The 21449-nt window shown below is 63.4% G+C and overlaps 1 protein-coding gene across 1 annotated transcript; it reads left to right on the forward strand.

Annotated features, from left to right (window-relative positions):
* The first annotated feature begins 1629 nt into the window (after positions 1-1629).
* On the forward strand, positions 1630-14543 carry EXD1 (exonuclease 3'-5' domain containing 1). Its single transcript, XM_029077404.1, has 13 exons — positions 1630-1670; positions 1880-2044; positions 3086-3154; positions 3699-3837; positions 4258-4385; positions 4958-5019; positions 7406-7492; positions 8173-8277; positions 8383-8463; positions 10365-10508; positions 11003-11194; positions 13100-13553; positions 14062-14543. The coding sequence occupies exons 2-13, from the start codon at positions 1912-1914 to the stop codon at positions 14541-14543; spliced, it is 2076 nt and encodes a 691-aa protein (XP_028933237.1). The 5' UTR covers positions 1630-1670; positions 1880-1911.
* Positions 14544-21449: the final 6906 nt, after the last annotated feature.

Below are 21449 nucleotides of genomic sequence, written 5' to 3' on the forward strand. Positions count from 1 at the left end.
AAATAAGTTTCTCATTGGGTATTTTTTCCTTTCCAAGCTCCCAGACAATGTCCATTGTTCTCCTTATAAAAAGCAATTTGCAGAGCTTTTGGGTTTTTGTTTTTTTTTAAACCCACAACTTTCTCTACTCGGGTTTATCAGATGTTCCCATTCATCAACTTCTGGGAGCATTTATGAGCCTGTTAGAAAAAGAATATTTATTTTCTTACACTAGGCTCACCGTGGAGTAAGTGCCAATCCCCTATTTCCTATTCATTTGAAAAATAACATTTTAATTTTCCCTTTCCTCCCAACCTTTAACCCTCCCGGTTCTCCAGGGCTTTTCAAAAATTATGATTTCATGCTTATCAGTTAGTTGTGTAGTACTATTTTGTTTCCTTTTTCTTGACTTGTATCAGCAGCCGTTTATAAGGTTTTGATTAATTTCCTATTTGCCCAAATCTCCCTGTTATTATTCTTTTAAAACAACCTTAACAGTTCGGTATCTCCAGCTTTCATTTCCCCCTTCATCAGCAGCCCGGTTCCTGTTTCTCTCCCGCTGAATCTGTAGAGATGCACTCCTTTCCCAAACCGGTTAATTTCAACAGAAGGAGGAAAGAAACCCAGCTTTAAATTACGGTGTGGGGTTTTTTTCCGGCGGGTTTAGGATCCATCTGGACTTGTAGGATGTCGGGGTATTTTCTAATGCCCGTCAATTCATCGTATTTACTGAGAATCTACTGAATACAAAGCATCCTCCCAAGTCCTAGAGAGAGTCCAGTAGAATTAATAAATATAATTGCCTGCCCGGGGGGAGCTCACAGTCTAGCAGGGGAGACAGACGATTCGTGATAGGAGGAAGAGAAGGTAAATTGCGGTGGGAGGCCGTGAGCGTTTCTGAGGTTATGAAGATGCCCAAGGTTGTGAGTCTAACCGTTAGACGGTGGCGTAAAAATAACTTCTCACACTCACCCACTCGCCCGCGCTAACTGGCACAGTCGTCATCTTTGACAGCTTTCCATGTGTTAATGGTAAGAAGCGAGGCAAGCTCAGTCGGTGGTATTTATTGAGCACTTACTCTTTGGAGAGCACCATACCAAGCACTTGATAGAGGACAACAGAATTCGCCCTGACTAAATTTTTTTTTTGCTTTTTTTTTTTTTATGGTATTTGTTAAGCGCTTACTACGTGCCAGGCACTGTCCTAAGCTGCTAGAGAAGAGACGAGCTGATCGGGTTGGACCCAATCCATGTCCTACGTGGGGCTCCCAGACTTCATCCCCATTTTACAGATGAGGGAGCTGGGCCCCAAAAAGCTAAATGACTTGCCCGAGTTCACACGGCAGGCAGGTTTTAGAGCCTAGGATTAGAACCCAGGTCGTCTGATTCCCAGGCCCGTGCTCTTTCCACTAGGCCCCGGTGCTTCTCAGTGTTGTCATTTATCACACTCTCCCTGTTTTTATGATTTAAAGGGTAAGCTCAACTGTGGACCTGCTGCTTTGTGAGGGTTATTCTCTGTCCGCTCTCATCGTAACTTCATTATAATTACCGCCTTTCTGCTTAGCGCGGAGCTAGGCCCAAGGACATCTGGTCCCAAATGGCACTCATAATGCATCTTCTCCCCATTTTACAGAGAAGGAGGAAACTGAAGCCCCAGAGAGGAAAAGCGATTTATCCAAGATCACACAGCAGGTCAGTGAAACTAGAACCCATGTCTCCTGGTCCTCTGCTCTCCCCACTAGCCCACACTGCCTTTTAGCCACACTAGGCTCGGATTCTTCTCCCTGCTGTCTTAAGTACCGTGAAGGTGTGATTTCCGGGTTTTTGTTGTTGGTTTCATTTTCTGGAAAAAAGAATCGCAAAAAATCACGGTTTCCCCCTTCTTTATGTTTAAACTGAAGGTCTCTGGAGATAGATCGGGAAATCGAAGCAAATGGACCCCAGGGGCGATTGCAGTTTCCTCAACCAGGTGCTGGGGAGAGAGCTGAAAATCACCCTGGTCTGCGGCACCTTTGAGGGAATTCTGCAGCACGTGGACCCCAGCAGGAGTATAGTCCTGAAGAAAGGTGTCTGGATGCTCATTTTCCTCCTGCTCCCGGTTCTCTGATTCGATGAAAGATGGATGACAGTTGCTTGAGAGACAGTAAAACGTCCACCAGGCCGTGTAGTTGGCGGGGGGAGCGTAGCGATGGAGAAGTAGGGAAGGTGGAGCAGAAAGGGAATTAATCAGTGGAATTTCTCGAGCTCTTGCTGTATGCAGAGTGGGAGAATATACTACAACAGAGTTGGTAATACTAATGATGATGGCACTTGTTAAGTGCTTACTGTGTGCCAAGCACTGTTCTAAGCGCTGGGGGAGATACAAGTTAGGTTGGACACCAGTCCCTGTCCCACATGGGGCTCACGCTCTTCAGCCCCATGTTACAGATGAGGTAACCGAGGCCCAGAGAAGTTACGCGACTTGCTCGAGGTCACAGCAGACCTGTGGCGGAGCTGGGATTAGAACCCAGGTCCTGATTCCCGGGCCCGGGCTCTCTCCACTTGGTCCCTGCCCCCGAGGAGCTTACAGTCGCCATACAGGCACCGTGCTAAAGCGTAGAGACAAACGGTAAAATCAGGAGACCATCTCGGTGTTTGACGGGGCCCGGATCCCCGGACCACCCCGGGCTTTGCCGACCCACGAGCACCCGGAGGTAAATTGCACCGTACTCTCCCAAGCGCTCAGTACGACGCTCTGCTCCCGGTAAACGCTCAGTAACCGGGGCAAATGACCGCGTGGGCCGAACCCGCCGCCTCTGCCCCCCCGTTCCCCACCTGACTGGGATTTTGGCCCAAGCTCTCGGACGAAGATCGCGTGCGTTTCGACTTTGCCGGGCGAGCTCTGGTCCGTGGGGTTCGGCGGAATGTTAGCGGGTGGGGTAGAACGGCTCGTGTTTCTGGCAGAAGAACAGGTCTTACCGTAGTTGGGGTTTTTGGTAGTGAGGCGGTATTTTTTTTTTAAGACGATTGATAGTTGAGCATTCTGACCCCTCCCTTGGTAGGTTTCCCCTAAGGCAAGAGCAGAATGACTGCTGCTGTTAATAACGTGGCTTTGATTTTTAACTTAGTGAAGAATGTAGAAACCGGACGGAGCGTTCCCGGAGTGAAGATGTTTTTTGGGCATGAGATTAAGAATGGTGAGCGGTTTTCTCCTTCCCGATGAGCCCAGTGGGGAGGGCGGGTGAGCTCTCTGCTCCAGCGCTGCGTTTCCCCTCGAGCCCGGAGAGGCCAAGGATGGCAAAACTGACGACGCTCTTTTCGTCAGCCCTGACGGAATCAGGTCGGACCCGACCCCCGTCCCACCTGGGACTCCGCGATCTGGGAGGGAGAGAGAGAGAGGAGAAGAGCAGGAATCTTCTCCCCATTCCACAGATGAGGGCACCGAGTCCCAGAGACACCGAGTGACTTGGCCAGGGTCACACGGCGGGCGAGTGGCGGAGGAGGGCCTGGACCCCCCCTCCTCCAGACTCCCGATCTCCTTCGAGGTCTTTCCGTAAGGCCGCGTCGCCTCCCGGCCGCCCTGGACCTGCTGAGCCCCCCGAACAGCTTGGACCACCACTAGCGTGCCCTGCTGGGGCGTGGGGGTTGTCAGCGGGTCGATTTGGAGGGGGGGGGGCGCGAGGGGCGGCGTTGGCGATTTGGTCTTAAACGGAGGGCTGTGAGGAGCCGATGGTCTTTCAGTGGAAATGCTCAATGAAGAAGACCGCGGCGCAGCCAGAGGAACGGGGACGCCTGACGGGTCCGGAGACGGCAGCGGGCCCGCCGAGGAGACGCATCCGGCCTGGAAAAAGCAGGCCCTCGTTAGGCGGCCAGGAGCCAGGTGAGATGGGGGAGGGTCCCCGCCGTGAGGCGGCGGCCAACCCACTCTCGGCCCCCCACCCGAGACCCAGACTTCGGTTCGATGGGGGACCAGCCTCTTCCCTCTGCTGCTCCGAGAGGGGAAGAGGCATCCGGGGAGTAGAGGAATCCAGCCTTCCAGAGTGTCAGGGTGGCGCTCACCCATTCCCGGGCCCCCGGGCATCAGCACGGGCCGCTGCTTGAGCAGCACGGCCCGTCGAGCCCAACGGGGCCGACCTCTGGGAGAGCACCCCCCCGATCGCCCGTCGGGTGGTAGCCGGAGCCCGGAGGGGCAACCGCTCCCCCGCCCCCGGCCCTAGCACCAGGAGGGGCGGTCGGGGGAGGCGTGTGGGTTTCAGGGCACGTCCTCACGGGAGGTTTTTTTTGCCCGGTACCCGGACAGCGCCAACCCAGAGGGAACCAGACTGGACCGACCGAGAGAATCGGAGCGGAGTCAGGGACCGCCAACGCCCGCTCCCCTGGTGCCGGAGACCGCCCCGCTGCGACCGCCCTACAAGTACAACCCCGGAGGTAACCCGCCGTCCTGCCTGCCCCCCGGCCCCTCGGGCAACTGGGGGCCCGTTGAGATTCGGAGCCCTGCCCGAAAGAGAGACGCAGCGCGGCCTAGTGCGGAGGGCACGGGCCCGGGAGTCCGAGGACGCGGGTTCCGATCCCAGCTCCGCCACTTGTCTGCTGTGGGATCTCGGGCCCCGTCACTTCGCTTCTCTGGGCCTCGGTTCCCTCATCTGGAAAGTGAGGATTAAGGCTGTGAGCCCCGTGAGGCTCTCGGTCCGTGCCCGATCCGAATAACTTGTATCTAGCCCAGTGCTTAGCACGTAACAAGCGCTCGACAGATACTATTTAAAAAAAGAAATTGGCAGACAACGTAGATCTTGTGGTGAGGAGGTCTCCCAGTTAACCGGGACCCAGAAGCTGCCCTGGGCGAGAACTGTGAGTGACCGAAACGTTACACGAGTGATACGGTTCAGTCCTCGGTGGATTCCTGTGCAAGTAGAATACGTTAGATAGAGAAGCGGCGCGTTGCGGCCCGTGGCAACGCCCCGGCAGAGGAGGGTAACCGTCGTGCCCCGCTTCTCCCGCAGAAGACGGAGAGGTCGTGGCGTTCACCGTCATCGATCAGTTCCAGCAGAGGTTCAGCTCGGCCGTGAGTATTTATTCATTCGGTCGCAAGGATCGAGCGCTTACCGTGTGCAGAGCACTGTCCCGAGCGCTCGGGAGAGGAGGCTATAACTATAAAGGGACGCGCTCCCTGCCCACGACGAGCTCACTCCCGGTCGAGCCGCCCCGGGCGACGCGTGGCCGGAGCCTCCCGGGGCCCGGCCCGGTCCCGACGCGCAGCTCGGCGGAGGCGTTGATTAGGGCGACGGGGTGCCCGGCCCGGCGCCGCCCCCGCCCTCCCTCGGCCCCGCCCGCACGGGGCACAGCACGGTGCAAAGGGCACGTGAAGGGGGTCGACCACGCAGGACCGGTCGACGGGCACGCCGCCGCCCGGCAGGTGATCCCCTGCGGTCTTCACCGCCCGCCCCGGCCGGCTGTCTTTCAGGTTTTCCGCCAGGCCCCCTCCCCTGGCAGAACGTCCCGAGGTGGTGGTTCGTTCGTTCAGAGTTTCACCCCCGATGGCCCGGCCCCCAGAGGCCTTCCCCTAATAACGTTACTTGCGGTGTTCGGTAAGCGCTCGCTACGTGCAAAACGCTGCACTGCGCATTGGAGGAGATGTGAGAGAAACACCTCGGATAAAGTCCCAGTCCCGCACGGGGCTCACACTCGAAGTAGGAGGGAGAACGGATATGGAATCGCCATTTTACAGAGGAGGAAACCGAGGCTCGAAGAAGCGAAGCGAGCGGCCCGAGGTCACCCGGCCGGCAAGCGGCGGTGCCGGGATTAGAACCCAGGTGTCCAACACTCCCAGGGCCGGGCCCCGGCCGCCGGGCCGCCCTGCTTCCCCTGCTCGCGGAGCAGGGAGCGGAGCCGGGCGGTTTCTCCCCGGGCCCCCAGCGGGGCCGTCCCCGAAGCGCACGCAAGTCCGGCGTTGCCGACGCAACAGCCGGGGCCCGCTCCCTTCCGCAATCGCGTCTTCCCGCTTTGAAGAAGGACGGAGGCCGAAGAGACGTAACGTAGCAGTCGGAATCGGCCGTCCTGCCCGATACAGGGGAGCCTCGGGTCCGCCCCGTCCCCGGGGGGATGATCAGTCGTCCGGCCCGGACCCCTGCGATCTCCTCTTGAACTTGGACGGCCCGGTGGAAAGGGATGGATGCCGTTTCCTCAGGCCCCTCTGCCCGGGCTAGAGTTCCGGGGTGAAGGGGGAACCCCATTTTGTTTTTTTATGGCATCACTCGAGCACTTTCTAAGTTCCAGGTGCCGTACTAAGCACCGGGATCGAGGCCGGCTAATCGGGGGTTTTTTGTTATCGTTTTTTGTTGGGGGGGGCGTTCCGGACATTCGTTAGGCACTTACTACGTGCCAGGCATTGTTCTAAGCACTGGGGCAGATACAAGGTAATCGGGTTGGACACGGTCCCCGTCGGTTACAGATGAGGTAACCGAGGCACGGGGAAGTTAAGTAACTTGCCCGAGGTCACGCGACGGGCGGTTGCCAGAGGTGGCGTTAGAACCTGTGCCCTCTGGCTCCCAAGCCCGTCCTCTTGCCCCTGAGTCATGCTGCTTCCTCGGTGAAGTGAAGTGACTTGCCCAGGGTCACCTGCGGCCCCGAGGCAGCGGGAGGCGGCGGTCGGGAGACGATCCGAGCGCTTCCGAGGAACGGAGGCGGGCGGCCGCGTAGCCCACGGGGAAGCCGGGAGACTCGGGTCCTCAACCCAGCTCTCCCGCCGGTCTGCTGTGCGACCTTAGGCGAGCCACTTCCCCCCGCTGAACCTCAGTCTCCTCTTCCGGAAAAGAGGGACGATTCAAGCCGCGGCCAACCGTTAGATCGCGGGGCCTGGGTGGGACAGAGACCCCGTACGTACGGCGTACGTCCCGAGCACTCGGTAAACACACCGGGTGAGACCCGGGAAGCATCCGGTAAACACCACTGGGATAATAACGGGGGGTTAGTGGGGCGGGCGGGGGCTAGTCGTTGGCCTCAAGAAGGCACCAAGCAACCCAACCATGGGTTTAACCCCTCGAGGGTCATGAGCCGAGAGGACCCGGGGCTTCGGGGAAACCTCCGCCCGGAGCGTTTTTCCCAACAGTCACCTGCCCCCCCCCCCCCACCTTCCTTGCGTCTGGAGCTTCCTCGGGGAACCGAGTCCCGGAGTCGTCCGCAGAAGAGGCGCGGCACCGGGGCCCGTGCCCGCCACCCGGTCACCGTCCCGTGTGGGTGGGAGCGGGTGGCTCCCCGGGGTTGCCCTGCCGAGGCTCCCCAAGGGGGAAGCCGGCAGGGCCGGCCCGGGGGTTCACCCGGGCAGTCGCCCGGGTCACGGGCCCGGGCCCACCCGGCTTTGCGTCCCGTCGGGCCCGCTTCGGCCGCGATTGGCCGGGCCCTCCCGCCCTCCCACCCCGGTGAACCGCCGTTCCTCCTGGGGCCCCGTTTAGATGACGCACATCAAGAAGCAGAGTGTCCTGAGCGTGGCCGCTGAAGGCGTTCCACCGAGTCGTCACGGGACGCTCTGTTGGCTGCAGGTAGGAGGAGGAGAGGAACCGTGGTATTTTTTTGATGGTGTTTGTTAAGCGCTCACGATGGGCCGGGCACTCTCCTGAGCCCCGGGGTAGATACGAGGTAATCAGGTCGGACCCGGTCCCCGGCCCACGTGGGGCTCGCTGTCTTAAGCCCCATTTTACGGATGAGGGAACCGAGGCCCGGAGGAGTTAGGTGACTTCCCCCGGGTCCGTAACGGACGAGTGGCGGAGTCGGGATTAGAACCCGCCTCCTCTGACTCCCAAACCCCTGCTCTTGCCACTAGGCCACGCCGCTCGTCCAGGCAGCCGGGCGAACCTACGAAACGCGCGTCCCTACACGCGACGGTGTCCGCGTTTCAGTTTTCGCTGCCGCGGGCAGAGCGGCGAGGCGGGAGGGATCGACCGGCGGCCGGTCGGGGGCCCCCTCCGGGCTGCGGGGCGCCCTCCTCTAGCCTAGGGGGGATCACCGGGAAGAGGGGATGTTGTAAGCGCACGAGGGAGGGTACTTGTCCCTCTGGGCAGGCCCGGGTCTCCGCTGCAGGTTGGGCCGCCCGGTCAGTGGCCGGGACCCCGGGTCCTCTGTTTGGGGGGTGAGGGACATCCGCCGTGTGCCCCCCCCCCCCCCCCCCGGACCCTCCCCCGCCGCGGTCTCACCCGCCTGGGCCCGGGTGGTTGCGTTGCAGGTGGCCACGACCGCACGGGTGTATTTATTTGACATCCACCTCCTGGGGCACCGCGCCTTCGAGAACGGCCTCCGGCTGGTGTTGGAGGACCGGGGCGTTCTGAAGGCAAGTGGCGCAGGGGGCCGTCGGCCGGGCCCGGCGGGGGGCTGTCGGGCGCCGGGCGGGAGACGGGGCCGGCGGCGTCGCCATCTTTGGCTTTGACTCCCTCAGGTTACGCACGACTGCCGGTGGCTCTCGGACTGCCTGGCCCACCAGTACGGGATCGTCCTGGCCAACGTCTTCGACACCCAGGTGGGCACGGGGGAGCGGGCCGGGGCCGGGGCCGGGGGGAGGAGGTCAGTCGGTCCCGGGCCACCCCTCCTGCCCGCCCCGCCTCCCCGCGGATCACGTCTTCCCCTCTCTTCCCGACAGTAATGACGACACTGGTACTTGGTAAACGCTTCCTCCGTGCCAAGCGCTGTTTCGAGTGCTGGGGGAGATACAGGGTGATCAGCTCATCCCGCGTGGGGCTCACACGTTTAAGCCCCCATTTGACAGATGAGGGAACCGAGGCCAAGAGAAGTGAAGTGACCGGCCCCGGGTCGCAGCAGACGAGTGGTGGGGGCGGGATCAGAACCCTCGACCTCTGACTCCCGCGCCCGTGCTCTTTCCATTAAGCCGTGCTGCCTCTCATCCCCACCCCGGTATCCACCCCGGTGCTCAGTACGGTGCCCGGCGCAAAGGAAGAGCTCGGCAGACGTCACGATTATTATGACTAGCCGGGAGGCCCGAGGGCGGTCAGCGAGAGTCTCTCCCCGGCCGGTCCCGAGCAGCGGCCGGGAACCCCAGACGGGCGGAACCCCGGGGGGCCGCGCCCCGGGGTTCAGTTCCGGCTCCGTCGGCCCCTCCGGGAGCCCCCCGGGACCACCCGGCGGCACCGCGGCTCGGACCGGGGACGCGGACGGGGCCGAGGCCGATCCCGGCGTGGGGGGCGGGGAGGGGTAAGGAGGAGAGCCGGGCCAGGAGAGGAACGGAGGAGGCCTGGCAGGAAAGATTAGGGGGGGGAGCATTTCCAGGAACAGAGGCCCCCGGGTGGGGAGGAGGGTTTAGGAAGTCGTCTCGAGGTCAGTCGTTTCCCACGGACGGTGGCCCGTGGCCTGCCGGGGAGAGCCCAGCCTCGTCCCGGCGCTGGGTTCCACCTGCGTCAGACTGGCAGGTGTTTGGTAGGGCGAGGAGCGATTCATCCTTTTATTCCCCTCGTTAATCAAAAGTCGACTCGGGGGAAGCGGCGTGGCCACCGGCAAGAGCCCGGGTCTGGGAGTCAGAGGACCCGTGGGACGATCCCGGCTCCGCCACTTGCCCGCCGGGCGACCCTGGGCAAGTCACCGAACTTCCCCACGCCTCAGTTTCCTCATCCCCGTTGGGGATTCCGTGCCCGTTCCCCCTCCCGCTTGAGACGGGGACCGCGTCGGACCCGACGATCTTAGGACGGCGCTCGGGTCACGGGCCCCACGTGGGACAAGGGCCGACGTCGTCCACACCCCGGCGCTTAGAAGAGTGCTCGGTCCGCAGAGCGAGCACGCGGCAAGCACCACGACGATCATTTCATCGTCGTTTAATCTGACGAGCCGTGGTGGCTCCCTGAGAAGCAGCGTGGCTCAGTGGCAAGAGCACGGTCTCGGGAGTCAGAGGACGTGGGTTCTAACCCCGCCGCCGCCACTCGTCCGCGCTGTGCTCGGGCAAGCCGCTTCACTTCTCTGCGCCTCAGTTCCCTCATCTGGAAAACGGGGATGAAGACTGGGAGCCCCACGAGGGGCGACCTGATGACCTTCTATCTCCCCCAGCGCTTAGAAAAGCGCTTGGCACATAGTAAGAGCTTAACAGGTACCGTCGTCGTCGTCGGTGCCCGAGGTTTGCCGGCATCCCGTCAGGTGGCCCGGCCGCTGCAGGATAAAGGGCCCCCTCCCCCGAGCCCAGGTCCGGGGGGGGGGGTCCGGGATCTCCCCAAGCAGCGGACCCCGGGGCCACTTCCCCTCCAGTCTCCTCCACGCCGCTTCTCAGGGAGCCACGAGGGCTCATCGGATTAAACGAGAATAAAACGATCGCTGTGGTGTTGGGGCCGGCCCCCGGCGGGGGCGGTCGCCCGGCTGCGTTCCGCCCCCCCCCCCGTCCGCTGCCTCGGCCGCTTCCCTCTCCCTCTCGCCGCCCCGCAGGTGGCCGACGTCCTTCAGTTTTCCAGAGAGACGGGGGGCTACCTCCCGCACCGCGTCAGCACCTTGCAGGAGAGCTTGATGCGGCACCTGAAGCTCCCCGCCGGACGGATGGCTTTCCTGGGTGACCGGCAGAGGCTGATTGAGGTGAGCGGTGGAGGACCGGGGTCCTAAAAGGCCGAGGGATATTGCCGTCTATTCCACGTACGCCGCGGGTGCTCGGGAAGAACAGAACGATAGCCATAATAATGAGGATACCTACATAACGATATATAATACGGTAAGCTCTCGTTATGCACTTAACCAGGTGCCGAGCACCGTTGCGACAGAACTCGATCCGGCGGGACACGCGGTCCCCGTCCCGCACGGGGCCCACCCTCTTAATCGCCACGTGACAGACGAGGGAGCCGAGGCCCAGAGAGGCGACGTGACCCGCCCAGGGTCACCCAGCGGCAAGCGGCGGGGCCGGGATTAGAACCCGGACCCGCCCGACCCCCAGGCGCCCGTGCTCGGCCCGCCGGGCCCCGCCGCTTCTCCGAAAAGCCCCCCGACGGACCCGTGTCTCCCCCGCGGCTCGGACGGGTGCCCGGCTCGTAGTAAGCGCCCTACGAGTGAGTATCGTCGCTGTCGTCGGTTATCAGGAGAATGCCGGGCTGTGGCTGGTACGGCCCCTCCCGCCGGCCCTGCCGAAGGCGCTGGCCCTGGAGGCCGCGTACCTGCTGCCCCTGCGCCTGGCGCTCCTGGACGGGACCGCGTCCGACCTGACCGCTCTGGTGGACGGATACCTCCACGCCTTCCGGGAGAAGCCCGCGGACCCGCCGGGCGGCCTTGAGGTGAGGCCCGGGGCCGCCGGGGTGGGACGTCCCCTCCCCACCCCCTCGGGCGGTCGGTCAGACTACCGCGTGCGGGGCCCCGGACCGAGCGCCGGGGGAGGGAGGAACGGACGCCGTCCCCGCCCTCGGCGGGCCTAGAGTCCGGACGGGGAGACGGACCCCAACGGAAAGAGACGGGTGACGGGGGAGGACGTCGGTGCCGTGGGGCCGGGAGGGAGGGCGAGCCGAGGGAGCGAGTCGGGGCGACGCGGACGGGCGCGGGAGGAGGGGAGAGGAGGGCTTCGTCGGGGGAGGCTTCTCGGAGGAGATGGGCCCGCAGTGAGGCATTCCCAACGCTCCGACCCGGAACGGGCCCTCCTCGGCCCGCCGGGCGGCCGAGGCTGGCCGAAACGGGAGGAAGCCACCAGAGTGCACTGTGGCACCGCGGCCGAAGGGGCCGGCCCCGGGACCCGAGTTAGGCCGGCCCGTTCCTCAAGGGCCTCCCACGGGCCCGGGCCCCGGGCCGGGCCCCCCGGGGGTCTTCGGGTTCCGGCCCCCGGCCCCCGGCGGCCGTCTGCCGCGTTCCGGCCTCCGGGCCGGGCCCCGGGGTGGCCTCCGGGCCGGGCCCCGGGGTGGCCTCCGGGCCGGGCCCCGGGGTGGCCGCGGGGCCGTCGGGTGGGCCGCCCGACCGTGCGCCGCGTGGGGCTCGCGGTCTTGATCCCCGTTTGCCGGGGCCCGGGGAAGTGGAGGTGGACGCCCAAGGTCATTCACGCAGCGGATGGGTGGCGGAGCCGGGATTAGATCCCAGGTCCCCGTGGCTCGGGCCCTTCCCTCTAAGGCGCGCCGCCAACCGAGGGCCTCGGCCGGAGTCCCGTCGGGGGGTCCTGCTGGCTGTTTTAGTTCCTCCCGAGAGGGGAGCCGCCCCTCCGGGCGTGATCCGCCCCTCAACCGTCCGTCCATCGGGGGTATTTACTGAGCGAGGCGCTTGGGGGAGGACGGTGGGACCGAGTCGGTAGAGACCTGCCCCGCCCGCAACCGACCCAGAGCGCCGGGATCGGGTCCCGGTGTTCGGGGGCCGCCGTCCCGAGGCGTTTCGAGGCGCCCCCCCGCGCCCCACCCCGCATCTCACCCTTCTCCCCCGGCCCGCCGGGAGCGGAGGAGCTGGGCCGAGAAGGATTCGGGCGAAGGCCCTGCAGCTTCCTGCCTGGGCTGGCCCGGCCAGAGAAGCGGCGTGGTTCAGAACCCGGGCCCGGGAGGCAGAAGGACCTGGGTGCTGATCCCGGCTCTGCCGCTTGCCTGCCGGGTGACCTCGGGCGCTACCCGGTGCCTCGGTGACCTCATCCGTGAAATAGGGACGGAGACCGTGAGCCTACCTGACGACCTCGTATCCACCCCGCCGCCTGGAACGGTTCGGCGCGGAGTAGGGGCTCGACGGATACCGTAATCGTTATTGTTATTATTACAACGTCTCTGTGCCTCGGTCCCCTCAGCCGTCAGATGCTTGACCCAGAGTAAGAGACGCGGCGCGGTGTAGCGGATAGAGCCCGGGCCCGGGAGCCGGAAGACCGTGGGTCCTAATCCCGGCCCCGCCGCTCGTCTGCTGTGTGATTTGGGGCAAGTCACTTGGCTTCTCTGGGCCTCATTTACCTCCTCTGGGGACGAAGACCGTGAGCCCGATGCGCGACCAACCCGAACTGTTCGTATTCCCCCCCCGCAGCGCCTAGAAGAGTGCCTGGCACGTAGGGAGCGCTTAAGAAACACCACAATTCGATTACTGTTATTCTGAAGTATTCCGATTATTATTATCATCATCATCCTGCCAGCCGGGAGGTCGGCCGGAGGCCCCCGGATCTCCGGCCCCCCGCCCCCTCCCCCCCCCCCCCCGGGCCCCCGTGTCATCCCCCGTCGCCGTCTGCTTTTCCTCAGGCCTCGTGCTCGGAGCTGCCGGAGGAGCCGCGCCCGCTCACGGACCAGCGGACCCTGCGTCGGGAGCGGGCCGTCCGCGCCTACGGCCTCGATGCCGAGGGCCTCCCGGTCCGCCCCCGGCCCCGGGGCCCCGCCGAGACGGAAGAAGCCCCCGGCGGCCGGGGCGGCCAGCGGCCCCCCGGGGCGGCGGCGGCCGTCTGCCCGCGCCCCCGGCCTCCGGAGGGCGAGGGCTGGCAGAGGCGGGGAGTCGGCCGCCGCCCCGGCGGGCGGCCCGCGGCCGCCCCCCGGCCTCCGCTCCCGGCTCCGGAGGAGCAGACGGGCGCCGGGGAGGCGGCGGAGGTCCCCGCCGGGAGGAAGGAGCCGGCCGAGGCGCCGAGACGTCCGCCTCGACCCCGCCTGTCCCTGCAAGAGGAGATCGAGCGCCTTCTGAAGGACCGGGGCGACGACCCGGGGCGCCCGCGGCCGGGGGCCGCCGGGAGCCCCCGCCCTCCCCGGCCCGCCCGCCGGGCCCCCGGAGCCGGCCGCTCGCCGCCTCCCTCGCCCCCGCCCTGCCCGCGCCTGGAGGAGGTGGATCCCCGGGGGGCCCCCTCCCCCAAGGCCCCCGCCGACCCGGGTCCCCGCGCGCGGCCGCCCAAGAGGGCGGCCGCCTTCTTCTCCAAGCGGGGATCCCCGCGGGCCCCCCGCGATTAGCTCAGCGGGCGGGGGGGTATCTCCGGAACCGCCCCCCGCCGCCCCCCCCGGGGCGCCCGGCCGACCCGAGCCGAAGCCGGGGTCCCCCGTCGGGGTCCTCGCCCCCGGGAGGGGAGAAGCGGGACCCGGACCGTCTCGGGGGCGCGAGAGCCGGTCGGCCGACCCCCGGCAGAGAAGCCCGGGCCCGGCCGGGGTCCGGGGGAGGCCTCGGCCGCCGGCCCGGTTTCCCCGGGGCCCGACGGGGGGGCTTCGCCCCGCCTTCCCCTCCGCAGGTCCCCGCCGTTCCGTCGGAGCCTTGGGTTTGGGAGAGAAGGGCCGACGTCAGCGTCGGGCGGGGGAGCGGCGGAGACCGGGAACGGGCGGCCACGATGGCGTCGGCTTGGCCGCCCGCCGGAAAGCGGCCCCCGGCCCCCGGGGCGAGGAGCAGGGTCAGCGCGTCCGCCTCGGCGGCGTCTCCCCCCCCCCCGGCTCTCCCCGCTCCACCCTGCACACGGAGGCCTCCCGCTGCAGCGCGCGGGCCCCGGACACCTGCGACTTCACTCTCCTCGCCCTTGGTTCTTTTCGTTACGTTTTCCCCGGAGGCCTCGGATCTCCTCCGGAGGACGCTTTTCAGAGGAGGGCCGTTCCTCCGGCACGGGACGCCCCCTCGGACGTCGGACGTCTCCGCGGGACGATGGCAGGGCGACCCGGGCGGGCGCGGGCGGGCGGGGGCGGCGAGATGCGTCGGGCCCCGTGCGTTGACCAGAAGAAATAAACGTGTTCTGGACCCAAGGCCGCGGGGTGACGTCCGTGTCTGCGGTCGGTCGATGGATCGGTGGCATTTCCCGAGCGCTCACCGTGTGCGGAGCGCCGGGCCGAGCGCTCGGGAGAGGGCGGCACAAAAACGGAACCGCGACGAGCTTCCGGTCTCGAGGTCGGGACCCGGGCTCCTCCGGAGAGTGGCACGGGGGAGGGGGTTGGCTCCCGAGGCGGGGAACAGTGAGGCGGACTGTTAGAGGGCTCTTGACCCAAGCAGAAGGGGCAGCGTGGCCCAGTGGGTAGAGCACAGGCCCGGGAGTCAGAAGGACCCGGGTTCTAATCCCGGCTCCGCGGGCGATCGCGGGCGGGTCACTTCTCGGTGCGTCAGTTGCCTCGTCCGTAAGACGAGGATTAAGGCCGCGAGCCCCCTGTGGGACAGGGACTGTGTCCGACCTGCTTAGTACAGCGCCTGGAACCTAGTGAGCGCTTAATAAGTACCATTATTATTATACTACCACAGAGTCGGGCATGTTCTCTGGCCACAGGGAGTTTATAGTCCAGAGGGGCATTTTAGGTCGCTATTCGGCCGCGCCCCAAATAACGGCAAGGTGGTTCCAGAGGTTTAAGTTTTCATTCTATGCCCCTAGAACATTTCTTGAATTATTATTATTTTCTTTAAATTCCCCTGAATGTGCCACCGCCTGTGTTCGGACGGAGCCCCCCCTACGATACGCCGGTCCCAATGTGATGACGGTGCCCCATCGCGGGACGAAACCGGGTCACCGAACCGGATTTTGGGATGCTTTAGGCGAGTAACACCCCTGATTCTGGCGCCACAAGGATCTACTAAGCAGCGCGGCCCAGAGGAAAGAGCCCCGACTCGGGAGTCGGAGGGCGCGGGTTCTAATCCCGGCTCCGCCGCTTGTCAGCTGGGTGACTTCGGGCAAGTCGCTGGACTTCCTTGGGCCTCAGTGACCTCGTCTGGAAAACGGGGATTAAGACCCCGAGCCCCACGTGGGACAACCCGATAACCTCGTACCTATCCCGGTGCGTACAGCAGCGCTCGGCACATAGTAAGCGCTTAACAGATACCGTCGTGATCACGGTCATTATCCACCTGCATGAAACGCGGTCGGATCGTCCGACGGCGGCGTCATCTAAGGTGACTTTTGCTCGGTTGGGGTTGGACGGATCTTTGAATGCGGGACAATCACGGGGGGGGGGGAGGGGGGGACGTCGTTCAACGTCGGTGACGTTCACACGCTCGCGCATCCAGCCTCTGAGCCGGGGCTTCCTGCCGCCTACTCTTACGTGTTTCCGACGCTCCGAGGTCTAATCGGCTCATTCGGTCGTATTTACTGAGTATTCACTGAGCAGTTTACTCTGTGCAGAGCGGTGGGATGGCACATTCCCCCCCCCGCCCCAGTCCCGGGCAGGAAGAACTTCTTCTTCCAATGAAGTAGTGACCTTATTTCCCTCTGAAACCTCCGTGATCTATAAAGATTACAAGAATGCGGGCAGGAAATTCCCGTTATTAGCGACGGGCGATGACACAGATCCTCACCGAGAGCCACGCTCTCGTTTATCCACGCGGTCCGGCGCTTGCTATGCGCCCAGCACCGGACTAAACGCCGGGGCCGATGCGGACGGGGGCGGATCAGAGACAGTCCCCGTGCCGTGTGGGACTCAGAACCCAAAGGGGAGGGAGAACGGGTACTGAGTCTGCGATTTATTCCTTTCTGTTAACATCCATCTCCCCCTCTAGACCGGGAGCTCGCTGCGGGCGGGGAACGCGTCCCTTTATTGTTAGGGTGGACTCGCCCGAGCGTTTAGTACGGCGCTCCGCACGCGGTAAGCGCTCGACAGATAACGATCGACCGCATCCCCGTTTTCCAGATGAGGAAACCGGGGCCCAGGGGCGTCACCCGACCCTCCCGAGGCCCCTCGGCAGGTGAGCGGCGTTGTCGGGATCAGAACCCAGCTCTCCTGACTCCCAGGCCCGCGCTCTTTCCGCTCGGCCCCGCCGCTCCTCCTGGCACAGAGGCTGTTTGCTTGTTTTTCAGTCGCTCTATAAACGTCGTGTCGAGTCACCAGCCTGATGCCTGAAAGGTCTGACGGTAAACAAAATGAAGAGGCTCTTTTATCCCACGGCTCATTAAGGAGAGGAAACCGGCTTCTGGGAAAAACCTGGAAGTGGGGCCCGACATTTTTATTAAAGTGGTGCCCCGGAGACTCCCGGCTCCTAGAGTCCGATTCTGATTCCGGACGAATGCCGGCCCTCTCCGGGCTCCGGTGGCCTCATCCGCGAATGGGATTAAAACCGCGAGCCCCGCGGGGGGCCGCGGACTCCGTCCGACGTGATTAGCTCGGGTCTACCCCGGCGCTTAGTACGGTGAACGGCACAGAGTCGGTGCTTAACGGGTCTAATGATGATGATAACGTCTGTCGCCAAAGACCTCCCCACCTCCTTCTCGGACCGTGAGGCCCTGGCGGTCCGGGCCTCTGTCGAATTCTCACTGGGGCATTCTCTTCCCCCGGCGCTCGGCACACAGAAGGCGCCTAACAGACGCTATCGTTATTTTCGTCGCTATTAGTAATTATGATCGCGGAGCTTGTTAAGCACTCAGTACGTGCCAAGCACCGTTCTGAACGCCGGGGTGGATGCCGTACCGAGCGCCGGGTCGGACACGGTCCCCGCCCCGGGCTCGGGATCTTAATCCCCGTTCTTTACAGATGAGGTGACCGAGGCACGGAGGAAGCCGAGTGACCCGCCCGAGGCCCCGCGGCCGACGGGCGGCGGAGCCGGGATTAGAACCCGCGGCCTTCTGACCCGCGGGCCCGGGCTCCGTCTAGCCACTGGACCGCGCCGCTTCTCTATTACTCTGCATTACTATTGCTCTCGCTCCTGTTATCGATTCAGCCACCGCCCCGTTCAGGACCCTCTACTCTGGGCTCGAGGAGCAGCGTGGTCCTGTGAGAAAAGCTCCGGGCTGGGAAGGCGGACCTGGGTTCCAGTCCTGACCCTCCCACTGCCTGCCGGGTGACCTCGTGACTTCTCGGCACCTCGCTTTCCCCTTCTGTAAAATGGGAATAAAAGCCCCATCCCCCTCCCCCCTCAGACCGCGAGCGTCGCTTCCTACCCCCTCCCTTCCCCCCCCGGTGCTCAGCACGGTGTTTGGCGCCTAGTTAAGTACTTAAGAAACACCACGGTTATTATGATTACTGTTACTATGATTATTTTATTATCATCAGGAGAGGACCGTCGCGTTAGAAGATGAGATCTTTGTCCTCGAGGGGCTTAACGGGAGTTTACGGGCGAGTTCCAGGCCACTTGAAACGATTCTAAACTTCGTCAAAATGCCCCGGGGTTTCCGGAATAAGCTACCGGTCCGGATCTCGGGGTCGGTCATCTCGGCCCAGCCGGGCCCGCGGGTCGGCCCCAAGCGGCGGCGGGCCGCCCGAGCCCGACCCCCGGCGGGTCCCCCTCGACGGAGCCGGGCCCCGCCGGGCTCCGGCCTCGCCCGTCTCCTGCCCGCGGGGGTCTGGTCCCGACGTGGCCGTGGCATCTCCGATCCGTGCGAGGCACTTCCTCCCCGCGTTCTGGAGTTCTCAAATTCCCCTAAAGCGCATTTTTGTTTACAGCTCGAAAGTCATCTGGCACCCGGCCACGGGGGTTCTTCGGCGGGTGGTTGGTAATGGAAACAAACTGATGAAATTGCATTCCCGAGGAAGAGCCGGTCGGGGGGGGGGGGGCGGGGGTTGGGAAACGGGGGGGGAGGGTTCGGTTCCAGGAATGCGGGAAGCGAGGGGAGCACAGGCTTCGGCCGTTGTGCAACTGCCGGATCCTCAGCTGTCGGGTAGCCTCTTCGGGCTATTTCCCGAGGCCCCTCCGAACGGCGCTTGGGGTCGGGGTGGGGGCGGGGGGGGACACCTTCCCTCCGGCCTCCTACGCACCCGACCGCGTGCCGAACGCCGTACCGAGCGCTGGGGTGGATCCGAGGCACTCGGAGCAGACCCGTCCCGCCTGAGACTCGCCGTCTAACGGGGAAGGACGACGGGGCTTTTTATTCCCGTTTTACAGAAGGGGAAACCAAGGCGCGAGAAGTCACGAGGTCGCCCGGCAGAGACCGGAGAGAGGGGAGAGGCGGGGAAGCGGCGGTGACTCAGCGGGTAGAGCCCGGGCCTGGGAGTCGGCAGGGTCCGGGTTCTAATGCCGACTCCGCCCCACGTCCGCTCCGTGGCCCCGGGCAAGTCGCTTTACTTCTCCGGGCCTCGGTTCCGTGAAACGGGGATTAAGAGCGTGAGCCCCACGGGGGACCGGGACCGCGTCCAGCCTGATTAACGTCTATCTACCCCAGAGCTCAGAACGTAGTAAGCGCTTCCCAAGTGCTGTTTTTATTATTATTGGCACTTCTGTTAATCAAATCGAAGGAGGCCAAGCCGAAGGTCATTCCTTCAATCTCCAATCCATCGGCGGAGTCCTTCCTATGCGCGGAGCGCTGTCCTAAGCACTTGGGAGGGGTGCGTGTGTAGATACGCGGGGGGATGGAAACAGAGTTCTCATACAGCCTTCACTTCTGACCTCCGCGCGGTAAAAAGAACCTCGAAATGGCACCTAATTCTCCAGACCTTTAGTGCCGCTTATTCTCACCGCTGCCGTTGACTTCGGTCCGGCCGGCCTTAGCCGGCCAACCCCTTATCGGCAGGGAATGTTTCGGGGGCCTGTAGTAAGCGACTGCCCTCTCGGGAGAGTTTCCAGTCCTCTACCAGTCTCGGCTACGGGACGGGGAGTCGGGCGGGGGCCCGTCCGTTCCGCTCCTAGCTCGGCCAGCGGGCGGCGGGCCGGCGGCCGCCGGGCAAAACTCCCCCGGGCCGGGCAGCAGCGGCACGGGAGAGAGGCGAGGGCGGAGGCTCCAGTCGGCCGCGCGGGAGGCGGCGACGGTCAACCGCATCCCGGTTTTTACGGAGAAAACTCCGGGGATCCATCGATTGCGGCTGGAGAGCGGGGCGTGCCGGGGGAGATGCGACCGTGGTGTCGTTCCGGGTCGGGGAAGACTCGACGGCGTAGGACGAGTAAGCGGTCGGGAAGTATTCATTCATTCATTCAATAGTATTTATTGAGCGCTTACTATGTGCACAGCACTGTACTAAGCGCTTGGGATGAACAAGTCGGCAACAGATAGAGACGGTCCCTGCCGTTTGACGGGCTTACAGTCTAATCGGGGGAGACGGACAGACAAGAACAATGGCACTAAACAGCGTCAAGGGGAAGAACATCTCGTAAAAACAATGGCAACTAAATAGAATCGAGGCGATGTACAATTCATTAACAAAATAAATAGGGTAACGAAAATATATACAGTTTCGTTGGTTCATTCGGTCGCGTTTATCCGTACGCAGGGCGCTTGGGAGAGCGCAGTAAAATAACGGACACGTTCCCGGCCCACGACAGCTTAGGGTCTAGAGGAGCCTAGCGGCACAAGACAGAGAGGTGTCACATTCCCCGTGAACCCGCACTCCGACAGGGGAGACCGACACCAGAACGGTCACCGAGTAGTCGTCACCGTCGGTGGTATTTATTGAGCGCTCTCCCTGCGGGGAGCACCGGGCTAAGCGTCCGGGAGGGTAGAATTGAGTTGCCATTGTTTTTACGAGACGTTCTCCCCCTCGACTCTATCTATCGCCATCGTTCTCGTCCGTCCGTCTCCCCCGATCGGACCGTCAGCCCGTCGGACGGCGGGGGCCGTCTCTGTCTGTTGCCGACCTGTTCATCCCAAGCGCTTAGTACGGCGCTCTGCACCTAGGAAGCGCTCAGTAAATACTATCGAACGAATGAATGGAATTCAACGGTCGGCAGACGCATCGCCCCGCCCGCCACGAGCTGACGGTCCGATCCCCGTAACGGAATAAGATCGAGACAAAGTGCTCAGGAGGGGATAAGGAACCGCGTCCGCGGACGGCGGGCCTGTAGGATCCGGGGAGTCGGAGGCCTACGAGAATGACGGTATCCGGTGAGCGCTCACTCTGTGCCAAGCGCTGTTCTAAGCGTTGTGGAAGGCCATCAGGTTGTCCCACGTGGGGCTCGCGGTCTTCATCCCCATTTTAGAGGTGAGGGAGCCGAGGCACAGGGAAGTTAAGTGACTCGCCCAGAGTCACCCAGCTGACAAATGGCAGTCTTACCAGGTGAGGCTTCTCGTGGAAGGACTGTACGCTCTCTTTTGGACCGGAGGTTCGTCGTGGGCGGGGGGGCGTGTGTGTTATACTGCTCTGTTGCACTCTCCCGAGCGCTTAGTACAGCGCTCTGCACACGGTAAGAGCTCAGCGAATACAGTTGACTGACCGCGGGAATTTAGGAGGGCACAGGACACGGGAGCGTGGCGTCCCGTCGAAGCAGCGTGGCTCAGCGGGAAGAGCCCCGACTTGGGAGTCCGAGGTCGTGGGTTCTAATCCCGGCCACCTGGCTGCTTGTGTGACCTGGGGCAGGTCACGTCACTCCTCTGTGCCTCGGTCACCTCATCTGTAAAACGGGGACGAAGGCTCTGAGCCCCCACTTGGGACACCTGACCACCCTGTATCTCCCCCGGCGCTTAGTGCTTGGCACATAGTAAGCACGTAACAATGAATGACAGGTGTGGACAGAAGCGCGGTGGGGCGGATGATCACGACGGTGTTGGTTAAGCGCTTACTATATGCCAAGCACTTGAATAAAAGGAGCCAGTCAGGGTGTCGCAGAAGGGCGTGGGAGAAGAAGAAAGGGGGGCTTAGTCGGGGAAGGCCTCTTGGAGGAGAGGGGCCTTCGATAAGACTTGGACGGTGCGGGGGAGAGCAACTGTCTGTTGATTAATTAGGGGCAGTGATCGGCTGATCGACAGGAGGGACCTGTCCTTGTTGCTTGTGCATCTTTGTTTTTTCGCGACCCAGA

Source organism: Ornithorhynchus anatinus, chromosome 13 (assembly GCF_004115215.2).
Source record: "Ornithorhynchus anatinus isolate Pmale09 chromosome 13, mOrnAna1.pri.v4, whole genome shotgun sequence".
In the NCBI taxonomy this organism is placed as follows: Eukaryota; Metazoa; Chordata; class Mammalia; order Monotremata; family Ornithorhynchidae; genus Ornithorhynchus; species Ornithorhynchus anatinus.